An 11,851-nucleotide genomic window follows, 5' to 3' on the forward strand; every position below is an offset into this window, starting at 1 on the left:
CCGGAAGGCTATTATTAGTATTAGTATTAATACTAGTATTAATATTATATTTTATAAAGGCTAATACTTTCTTTAGAAGCCAGTTCTGATGGCACAAGCCTGTAATCCCAGCTACACAGGGCGCTAAGTAGGAAAATTGATCAATATATACAAGAAAAACGTTTGTGACCCCGCCATTGGGAAAGTTCAAATCAAAGCTGCAAACAGCATGGAGTGGGGTTAGAGACAGTTGGTAGAGCTCTTGCTTGAGACCTGGGTTCAATAGCTAAAAACAAAACAAAAGTATATTGAGCTGGGTACAGTGGCCCACACCTGTAATCTCCAGCTATGGAGGCCGGGGCAGCAGGAGCTTCAGGAGTTGTTTTTTCTCATGTACAAAAGGAAATGGGTAAAGGACAGAAAAATGTAAGGGAAAACGCTAGAGATAGAGAAAGGATAGAAAAAGGACAAGGGTGGGGAAGGAAGCTAGCAGTAATGGAAGAATGTGATTGGGTTGTCGGGCTTGGAGGTAGAGGCCTTTAATTTGCTGAGCAATTTTGCTGGACCTACTTTAAAATAGATCATGCGTGACGCATGTCTCAATCCCAGCACTCAGGAGGCGGAGGCAAGAAAAGCATTTGAAGTACAAGGCTGTTTGAAGAACAGAGCAAATAGACCCTTTTCAAAACCACAGAAAGAAAAAGACGTAAGCAGGCAATAAGTAGGTCGAGAAGCCATGGAGACTATGCTTGAAGTTAAAAGGAAGATGAGTCAGCCATAGAACGCTGTCCTGAGTGGAGAGCTGAGAATGAAGGAGCTCTGAGTGCATTCCGCACTGAAAAGAAGAAGATGGTGAAAGTGCCCGGAGACAAAAGATGGATGGGCTCGAGGCAAGCCTGGAGCAGGCACTGAGAGGGGCGGGGTGATAGTCACTGAGCAAGCTGGTGAGAGAAAAGATACCGCTCAGAAAACAGCAGAGGTTTTAGAGAGTCAGAGCTTCTCTGAGAGGAAACAACATTTCCCCCCTGGCTAAATTTGCAAAGCCAGGTTCTCCAGGGCTTGAGAGTATTCCAGAGCAAGGTACGTAGGGAATGCTGGTGATTCAATGTACCCTGTCAATCAAAGCTGCTTGGGATCCTGACTCTGGCTGAGACAGGGTAGAGACAAGATGGTCCGGGTTAACAAGGATGGCTTGAAGTGCAACAGAAGACGGTGAATTTGGTGGACTGAAGAGAAGTGACTGAACTAGCCAGGGTAAAGCTCAGAAAAGAGGGTTTCCACACACAAAATCTTGAAAATGAAACTATGGTGAAGTAGAGGTGGTAGTACCCTGGAGTCAATTAAAGGTGTAGGGTGAATGACAGTCAAAGTGGAAGGTCCTGAAATGGGGACAGTTCAGTGTCATAGGATCCTCAGTGCATATCTTTAAACAAGATGGTCTATGTGGCCAAATCACAAAGCTAGGAAGTGCTGGACTTGAGATTTGAGCCAAGATCTGAACGTCAAATATCCCGTTGACAGTGTCACAGAAGGAGCATAGTGCTGTTACCAGTGGTTAGGGTCTAGGACTAGGTGTTACCAGGTTCTTGTCCTCTTAGCCAAAAAAACTGAAAATAAGGCTTCACACACATACATGAAAGAAGCAGACAGCTTTATGAGAGAGAAATGCAGTGTCAAGACTGACTGTGGGCCTCATGACTGAGAATATTCAGCGGCCGATTATTGTTTGCTACATCGTCTTATGGAGCACAAGAGAAAGAGCTGCTTACTAAGGGGATGCTGTGGGCGGGTCTCCATCGTAATTGACTGTTTGTGCTGTGCATGTCCTTCCCCACGTGTCTGATTTTAATAATATGCATGCCCCCTGTGTGTAAGTATGACATAGTAAATAGTATAGTCCCCAAAATTTCACTCTGGAAAACTATACTTTATGTACCTTTTAAACTAACTGAGTCAGATCAGCCTTCTATTTCTGTAAACCTTTACTACAACAGGAATGCACCTGAGCAGAAACTGTTCAAGTCTGATTGTTAGCTAGGAATGGAGAAATTGTATTATTGTTCAGAGACCATAATGTGTATAGGCAGTGCAGGTGGTGCCGAGACGGGGCTGTGGTTGCCCTGTTTGGAGAGGAATGTGTGAAGAAGCTCCTGAGTGTGCCTGCCTCTGTGTTTTGCTATCCCAGAGGAAAGTAATAGAGGACAGTGCCCTACAGGCGATTAAACATGAAATTAGTTTAAATTTACACTGGCAAGGGAATAAGAAAGGCTTAATTTGTATGAGTTAAGTTACTGAATTAGGGACTTTTTTGAGACAAATTTTTTGATATTTGTTGATTTATTGGTTTGTTTGTTTTTGATTTTTTTTTTTTGAGATAGGGTTTCTCTGTGTAGCCCTGGCTGTCCTAGAACTTGCTCCGTAGACCAGGCTGGTCTCCGACTCAGAGATCTGCCTGCCTCTGCCTCCCAAGTGCTGGGATTTAAGGTGAGAGTTGCCACTGCCTGGAATGGGGCTTAATTTTTTTAATGCAAGCTCTTGCTATGTAGCATAGGCTGGCCTCAAACTTGTTGGCCTCTTATTTCTGTTTCTAGATTACTGGAATTCTTGGTGAATGCCACCATGTCTGTCAGGACTTGACATTTTCATGTCATTTTTAACGAAAATGGTTCTTTGGGGGATTGTTGTGCAGCAAGGTGATTCAGAGAGTACTTTCACTTCATGTGTCACAGCTTCCCACAGACTCTGGGGAGACGCCAACCATGAGCTTCAAGTGATTCAGTAAGTGGAGGCGGAAGTACCCTAAAGAAACTTACAGGGCGATATGCCAAAGTCTATTCTATCCTGGTACATGCTGTTCTAGAGAAACTCAAGGACTAACAACTACTACTGCACAATGGGGTTCGAGGCCAGTTTCTGAAAAGAAGAGATTCCTAGCAGCTAAAACTTAAGGAGAGGGGAACAGCAGACTCAGAGGCAACTGCGCGAGCCTACTGATCCATTTAGTGAACAGACATGTTTGCAAGAGGGCACTGAAAACTGCTGGAGAATTGTGACATGGGGTGTGATAGGACTGGATCTGTGTTGTGAGCAATCCCAATCCTTCCCTAGCTAGCCAGGGTGGGGAACAGGAAAGTCAGGGTAGGAGTGAGCCACTGAGTGGGATTTGTGGCTCAGAGGGAGTGAGGCTGCGATGGCTATTAGTTTTGTGTTTTCTTCCCGGCACTCACATCTGTGTAGGCTGACTTCAGGAAGCAGGTGCATCTGCTCCTAGACACTGCCTAGTCGCCTGAAAACCTTAAGTGATGTTTATAAAAGTAGTACTTTTGTTTTTGGAAACAGGGTCATGTTTTGTAGTCTGGGTGAACCTTGAACTCGTGATCTACCACCCTCAACCTCCTGAGAAACCAGAATTACAGACATGCACCACAACACCTGACTAAACATGTTTTGGTTTGGTTTGCAGTGCTAGGGATGAGGAACGAGGCCTGTGGGATGCTGGCCAGTGCTTTGCACTGAACTACATCCACATCTCCAGCCCTCTTTCCCTTTTTTTTTATTTAATTTTTTTCTTTTGCTTTTCACTCTTTTGTGTCTGGGGAGGGGAGGATGTCCCCATGTAATACAGCTGGCCTAGGATTCATACAAATCTGCCTGCCTCTGCCTTCCAAGTACTAGGGTTAAAGGTGTACATCACCATACCCAGTCCCAGCCCTCATTAGTTTTTATTTTGAAAATAAGTGTCTTACTAAATTGCCCAAACAGGCCTTGAATACGTGTTGCTCCTGCCTCAGTTCTGCACATCTGGGTTCCACCAGGCCCCGATAAAGCTGTTCTTTTACTTTTCTTTTTATATAAAACAAATTTTAAATTTAAATATATTTTGATTATATTCTTCCCTCCCCCAAGTCTTTCCAGATCTCTCACCACCCTACTCACCCAAGTTCTTTCTCAAAAACAAAAACCTTCATTGCACCACACACACACACACACACACACACACACACACACACACAGGCACACACACACCACATTAGTGTGGGTAGGCATCATGTGCATGGTAAGCTGTGCATGGTAAGTATGTGGAGGTCAGAGAGCTCCCAGAAGGTCAGTACCTGAGTCAGGTGGCTCCCAACTATAGTCAGTCCCACTCCAGGGGATCTGCCACCCTCATCCGTCCAGGTGTCTTAGGTAGGGTTTCTGTTGCTGCAATGAAACACCATGATGAAAGTATCTTGGGGAGAAAAGAGTATATTTGGTCTACTCTTCCCACATCACAGTTCATTATCAAAAGAAGTCAGGACAGGAACATAAATGGGGCAGGAACCTGGAGGCAGGAGCTGATGCAGCAGCCATGAAGGGGTGCTGCTTACTGGCTTGCTCCTCATGGCTTGCTCAGCCTGCTTTCTTATAGAACCCAAGACCAACAGCCCAGGGATGACACCACCCACAATGAGCTGGGCCTCCCACATTGGTCACTAAGTCAGAAAACGTCCCACAGGTTTCCCTATAGCTGGATCTCATGGAGACATTTTCTCAATTGAGGCCCCTTCCTTTCACATGACTCAAGCCTGTGGCAAGTGGACAGAAGACCGGCACACTAGGTTTTTCAATCACTTTAATTTCTGTCCTGTACCCTATGTCAGTGGAGTGTGGGGAAGTTCAGCCTGAGTCATTCCTGCCTTCCTGATGTTAAGCGTGGGTCTCTGAATCTTCCATGGGGCCTGATGTGTGGGAGGGAGAACACACAGGGCGGAGGCACATCTGGTGATCAACTGTCATTGTTGTTTGTAAATTTCAGCTAAGCCACTTATCCTCCCCATCCCCCACTTCATTACTTTTGGCCAGAAGCTAAGGGAATCTGCCAGTTAGTTGGGAGGCTGGCTCCTTCCAGTTCGTCCCCTTAAACAAACCAAGAGGCTCTTTGGGAGTACTAGAAGAAAACATGTCCCAGCGACCTACATAGTGTCCTCTTTTCTCCTAGCCAGGATGTATTCATCCCTTGAAGCAAACAAGCTTTATTTTTTAGTACAGTATGGGGAGAAAGGGGAAAATACAAGAAGGAGAACTAGGCCTAAGTCTATGGCAGCTAAAAGGCTGAGCTAATCAGCTGTTGAGTCAGATAATTAAAACTGATATAACATCAGGAAACAGCTATGTTGACCTTACTTTTTTGTTTTGGTATTGCTGTTCTGAGACAGGACCTACAGATAAACCTGTAGGTTGCCCTTAAAATTTTGCAGCCCAGGATGACCTTGAACTTTGATCTTCTCCTCTGCTATGATTATAGGCATGTTCCACCATAGCTGGCTGCAGTTTAACTTAAAAAAATATTTATATTGGTGGGGAGGTGTCTGGAGAGATGGCTCAGTGATTAGCAACACTTGTTGCTTTTGCACAGGACCCCGTTTCAGTTCCTGGCACCCACGTGGTGGTTCACAGCTATCTGTAACTCCAGGGTGTTTTTTTTTGTTTTGTTTTTTTGTTTTTGTTTTTTTTTTTTTTTTTGTTTTTTTTTTTTTTTTATGAGTGCAATTTATAAAACCCAGCATCCTTTGGTTCTAATGCTTTTGTTGGCAGCTGCCACGTAGTCTGGCAATCTGTCCCATATTCTGTTCTTGCGGTGTCAGCCAGCAGTGCCTCATCTTGTCCTTTTCCATTTTTGTGCCCTCCAAGGGCTTGAGGACCCAGCAGCCACACTCTACAGCCCTGCTGAAGTGGCTGGGCTTGACACCATTTCTCTGCAGTCCTCCGTAGATCTTGGTCAGAGAACCAATCCCCGCACCACCATGGAGATACAGGCGCCGTGCTGTGGAAGCAGCTCCTGTGTAGAACCAGTTCTCATCTAACAGGTCAAAGTTTTTATGTTTGGCCAGGGGCTTGGCTGTATCCACCAGGTGGCAGCCAGAGCACCGACGTAAATTTCCTGTTGGCTAACGTCTTTACAGTGGAACTCCAGGTATTTACAGCCCTCTCTCTGTGCTGCCAGCCAGAAAAAGGACTGTGACTCCAGTTAAGGGGATTTGATGCCCTCTGACTTGCATGGACACTGGTGTGCATATGCTACACAGACATGTGTATTTGAGTGAAGAATTCATACATGAAATAAAATTCATTAGTATATATAAGGCATACAAAATAAATTAAAAAAAAATTGAAAAAAGGGAAAAGATTCTCAGAACAGATTTATTATTTTTTACACATACACACACACAGAGAGAGAGAGAGAGAGAGAGAGAGAGAGAGAGAGAGAGAGAGAGAGAGAGGTCAGGTGCATGTGGGAAGAGAGGTTGCCTCACTTTGCACCCTCAGAGCTACTCTGCATTGTTTTTGAGCTGGTCTCTGCACTCAGACTCTGGAGCCTGCTTCCGGCTTAGGGCTACTGTTCAGTAAGCCCCGAGACCTGCCTACTCCACTCCAGCCTGGCATTTTCATGCAGGTTCTGGAAACTGGGCTCAGGTCTTCATGCTTACATGGTAAGTAAGCTGGTTACCAACTAGGTAACTCCCCAGCTCCATTCTCTTTTTTGAAACATGGAATTCTTTCCATGCCTACCTCCATCTCGTTTCTCCTTCACTCTCATTTTCCAGAACTCAGTCGCTACACACGGCTTCTATTATGCACAAGAAAGCCTGGCAAAGTGAACAGCTGGTATTTACAGCCTCCCCTCTGGGAGGAAGGCGGGGTTTCATTGTTTAGCTGTTTTCGTGGTTCATTAGTTTGGTTTGGTGTCTGTTTGGAGGCATCTGCTTTTGTTGGGTGGTTGGTTGGTGCCCATACCTGGGATTGAATCTAGGACTTCAAGTCCTGAACAAGTGCCGGAGAGCGTCATTCCTCAGCAGACAGGCACTTCTCACAATAAAGGAGAGCAAGCCAAGGCTAAGGTGGACAGCCAACAGTTTGCTACAACTATAGCCTGGGTCTGCATAGGAGCACTTTCTTTTAAAGTTTCATGAAGTCTAGGTTGGCACTGAACTCAATCCATAGATGAGGCTAACCTTGAAGTCATTTGTCATCCTGTGTTTAACTTCCTGAGTTCTGTGATTAAACACAAAAACCAACATGCCCAGCACATGGAACTATGGAATATTTTCATATACAATGCTGTTTAAATCAGGCTAAATGTATTTATTTCCTAAACATTATGTCTTTATTGCAGAAACTTGCAAAATTCCCTCTTCTGCCTTTGAGATACATACTATTACCTGCAGTCATCCCACCAGGAGCCAGCACAGGAGAGGTTCCTGCATCCATGTGACTGCAGCTCCATATGTACCCTCTGCTTAGTCCCTCTGCAGGGCATCATTTTCTTGGGGTAGTCTGCTGCTTTTGGGCTCCAGATGGGGCACTCACAAGTCCTCTTGAAGTAGGGGACTCAGTCTTCCCACTCCTTCCAATGCACCTCTGCTTATAATCTGTACCCCCTGGCTTGGGACATAACCTGTACACCTAGAGTATGTCTTGTAGCCGCAGATGCCAGTCCTGAAGGAATTCCAATACCTGTAACTTTTGTGCTCTTTGAAGAGACTCAAACTTCAGAAAGGTGGACCGGGAGAATAGCACTTTGGAACCTCTCTCATTCACTTAGATGTGAAGGGCTTCTCTTTTTTCTTTTGTAATTTTTTAAAAATTATTTATTTAATTTTGGAGACGGGGTCTCACTATGAAGGTCTGTCTGTCCAGGAACTTATTGTAGACCACACTGGCCTCAAACTCACAGAGATCCACCTGCCTCTGCCTCCTGAGCACTAGGATTAAAGGTGTGCATCACTATACCTAACTGTGAAGGACTTTTCCAACTAGCATGCTAATCTTAGTGAAGTCCTTGCTTTCTGCCTGTCAGGGAGCATCTGGAAGGGACGCAGGAATGAGAACAAGACAGCTTGTAAAAAGCCAGCACAGAAAATTCCAAGCAGGAATTGCCTTTACTTTGTGGGGAGGTAACGGAGATGCTTCTAGAAAAATAAGCCTGCCCTAGACTTAGGGTTTAGCTCTATAGTATAGCATTTACCTAGCAAGCACAAGGCCCTGGGTTTAGTCATCATCTCTGGAAACAGAAAGAAAAATAAAGCTGTCCTATCAAGACCCAAGGTGTCTGAAAGCTCCAGGAAGCACAACAGAGACTACAAGAGAGGGAGCCCCCGTCATCTTCCTTCTGCTTCTTGCTTTAGTCGGAAATGGACACAAATGGCATCTGAGCAGAGAAACCCCGGCCCGCTTCTAATCAGGGCCTGGCTGCACTTCCGCTTCCCAGCTCACAGGGCAAGGAGGGCTGTGAGAGGTGGAACGGCGGAGGGTGGGGCAAGTGAATCTTTGGAAGCTGTCACCCAACCCACAAGTAGGATCTATGCTAAGTACTCAGAATGTCCACCTGCTGCACCATCCTTTTCGCTCGGTCTTGTCTCTAGGGAAATCATCCCTGCATATTGCTCACACAGTGCTTCCTCTATTTTTCAGTATTGAGGATTTGGGGGACAGGGTTTATTGAGACAGGTTGACTTTAAAAATCATGCCTCAGCCTCAAATCATGCCTCAGTGCTGAATAACAAGTGTGGGCCACTATGCGTCAAGAGCATGCATTTGTGTGGTATGTGTTGTTGTTGTTTTGTTTTGTTTTATTGAGACAGGGTCTTTCCATGTACTCCTGGCTGTCCAGGAAATCACTATGTCGAGCAGGTGACCTTGAACTCACAGAGATTTGCCTGCTGCAATTAAAGGTATGTGCCACCACAACTGGATTTTTTGTTGTATTTTTAATGTGTATGTGTGAGGAGGCAGAAGGGGGACATCAGATCCTGGCTAGAGTGACACCTGTCCTGGGTCATTGAACTGAGTTTGGTCTTTCTGGAAAGCAGCAATGCTCTAATAGGTGAGCTGAGCCTCTCCAGCCCTGTGCTGCTGCCTGGGAAACAGAGCATTGCTGTTGAGTATCGTGGTGTGTGTGTGTGTGTGTGTGTGTGTGTGTGTGTGTGTGTGTGTGTGGTGGTGGGGCGGTAATTCACAGTGCTTGCCCCAACATCTGGAGGTTGGGATTGAAAGGCATACTGCCACATCTGGTGAATGCTGAGGATTGAAACCCATGGCCTAATATGTTCTAGGCAAGCATCATATACCACTGAGCTATCCTGCCAGTCCCAGCCTTTAAAAAAGATTTTTTGTTTTTATTTTTATTTCTATGTCTATATAAATGTATACCATGTGTGTTTGAACTCCCTGGACCTGGAGCGATGGTGAACTGTGCAATGTGGGTCCTAGAAATCACATTTTAGTCCCCTTTAGGAAAGCAGTGCAAGTCCTTCTAACCTCAAGTTACCATTTGGGACCCAAGGATTATTTCAATAGCTAAAAATGGAAGCAGCTCAAATGTTCGGATTGATTGAACAGATAAACAAGAGGAAAATATTTTCAAGTGGGATGGAGCCTAGTATAAAGCCATTGCCCTAGCATACCCTGAAAAAACAACACCCAAAAAACTGAATATTCACACACTAGACCATTATTAAGCCTAAAATGAAAGGAACTTTTGCTATGTGCTGCAGCATAAATGAGACTGAAGGACATAATGCCAAGTGAAATAAACCCGATGAAAATGAACAATTTCCACATGTGAGAAGTACCCAGAGGCCTGGGGCTAAAGTTCAGTGGTAGAACACCGGCCTTCAGTGTTGAAAGCACTAAGTATGACCTTCAGCCCTACAGAGAAAGAATATACCCAGAAGAGTCAGATTCATAGACAGGAAGCTGAATGGTGGTTATCAGAGGCCAGAAATGTGAAAGACTGTGACGGTGTTCTGGTTTTGAAACAGGACACAGCCAAGGTTGGCCTGTAACTCACTGTACAAGTGAGAATGTCCTTGAACGTCTTTCTCGCCCTCCTCCCAAGTGCTGGCCTTACAGGCGTGCAGCACCATGCCTGATTTACATGGCTATGGATCAAACCCAGGGCTTTGCACATGCTACACAAGCACTCTGAGGACTGAACCATGTCCTCACCTCCTGTTTTTGTTTGTTTGGTGTGAGGGCAGCAGGCCTTAAAGGTACCCTGCTACCCGATCAAGATAGGTCGAATCCCAAGGGACCATTAGACAGCAGGCCATTCCAGTCTCCCAGGAGATCAGGGCCTTCTCAGGTTCCTGCAGCCCCCACAGACCCCTGTAGAGAGGTTTGAGACAGACCAGTCACATAGGACAACGCCCCAAACCCCTCCTCCACAGGTGAGGACCTGACCACAGGTTACTTAGGCTCAAGATAGATCAGTCATAGGAACAGGACCACACCCCTGAATATGTAGACGAGGTCTTCCCCAAGCTCTCAGGCCAAACCAATAGGAAGTACCTGTTGTCAGACACTGACCCGTCCAAAAACTGTATTTAAGTATCATGTTCAGAATTAAAGGTGTGCAGGAATTATTCCATCCTCTGAGAGCTTCTGTCATAAGAGCTGTTACGCTGTCACTTGGGGAAGATCTGCTGTCCCAGAAATCGCCCCAGAAGCTCCAGCTGCACCCCTTCACCTGCTAGTCAGTCTCCCGCTGGCTCAGCCCAGCCTGAGCAACCAGTGGCAGCAGTGGAAAGGGCAGGACCAGCAGCAGAAGCAGCAGAAGGGGAGTCCCCTCCCTGCCTCAGCTCTCCCACCTCGGCCCGGGAACTCCACGCACTTTTCCCGGCCAGAGATCTCATGGGGATTACCCTGGCACCAGAGCCCCACAGTTTGGTTTTATTTTTGTTTTTGAAATAGTGGTTCGTGTGGCTCAGGTTGAGAGAGAGCTCATTCTGTAATCAAGGCTGACATTGAATTCCCGATCCTTCCTCAGTTACAAGCATGTACCATACCCCATACCTGGGGGGTTTGGTGGTGGTGGTAATTGGTGGTGGTGGTGGTGGTGGTGGTGGTGGTGGTGGGTGGTGGTGGTGATGGTTTAGTTTGGTTTTTGAGACAGGCTCCCATTCAGTAGCAAAGACTGGCTTCTAAAGTCTCTGGGTGTAAACAGGCTGTTCTCAAATTGATGTCTCCTGCCCAACCTCCTTCTCTCAGTGTTGGGATTACAAGCATGAGTGATGAGCCCAGTGTGTCAAGGATTAGTATTTAATAATGCAGAGTTTCAGTTTCAGAAGGTAAGAGTGCTCTGACAATGGATACTGATTATAGCTTCACAGCAGTGGGAATGTACTAACCTCCATCGAATCCCTCTGTTTTCTCATTCTTTGTCCTCTTCCCACAATGGTAGCCAAGAATGAGGGATAAAAAATTAATAGTGTAGTCTTCCTGATATTTAAAATTATTCCAAATAATCAGGAGGTTTTAAAGTTTGGAGCAGCCTGGAACCTGTCATTGTTAGCATTTAGCATTTTTGTAGGCTGTGCCCTAGTTGCCTGGCAACAGCCAGGTGTGCCTGACTCACTATAAAAGGGACTGCTTCCCCCTCCTCACTCTCTTCCTCCCTTCTCTTCTCCTCTGGTTCCTGCTCCTTACCCTCCCATCTCTCTCTCAATCTCTCTCAATCTCCCGCCCCCTCGTGCCTTTCTCTGTCTCTACTACCCTCTCAACTCCCCTCCCCAATCCTGGAATAAACTCGATTCTATACTATACCATCATGTGGCTGGTCCCTCAGGGGGAAGGGCTGCCTCAGCATGGGCCCACAGAAGCACCCCTTCCCCCACAGCATACCACGCCTCCAACAAACATATTCCTTCTTCTCTTTCTTTTTTATAAAATACAACAATCATTCCATGTCATGTCCAGGGATATACTAAAATGGTTTAATTTGGGACTTGGATATAAGTGCAATATTCTTTTGTTATTTTTGTTGTTGTTTGTTTGTTTTTGAGACAGGGTTTCTCTGTGTAGCCTGGCTGTTCTGGATCTCACTCTGTAG

The 11,851-nt window shown here is 45.7% G+C and overlaps 1 protein-coding gene across 1 annotated transcript; it reads right to left on the reverse strand.

The window, feature by feature from the left end:
- Positions 1 to 5,537: 5,537 nt before the first annotated feature.
- Positions 5,538 to 6,808, reverse strand: LOC116887910 (40S ribosomal protein S19-like). The gene is made up of 2 exons (XM_032889383.1): positions 6,757 to 6,808; positions 5,538 to 5,860 (listed from the first exon to the last, which is right to left on the reverse strand). The coding sequence occupies exons 1-2, from the start codon at positions 6,806 to 6,808 to the stop codon at positions 5,538 to 5,540; spliced, it is 375 nt and encodes a 124-aa protein (XP_032745274.1).
- Between the last annotated feature and the right edge of the window lie 5,043 nt (positions 6,809 to 11,851).

The sequence above is a fragment of the Rattus rattus genome, chromosome X (assembly GCF_011064425.1).
Source record: "Rattus rattus isolate New Zealand chromosome X, Rrattus_CSIRO_v1, whole genome shotgun sequence".
Classification (NCBI taxonomy): Eukaryota; Metazoa; Chordata; class Mammalia; order Rodentia; family Muridae; genus Rattus; species Rattus rattus.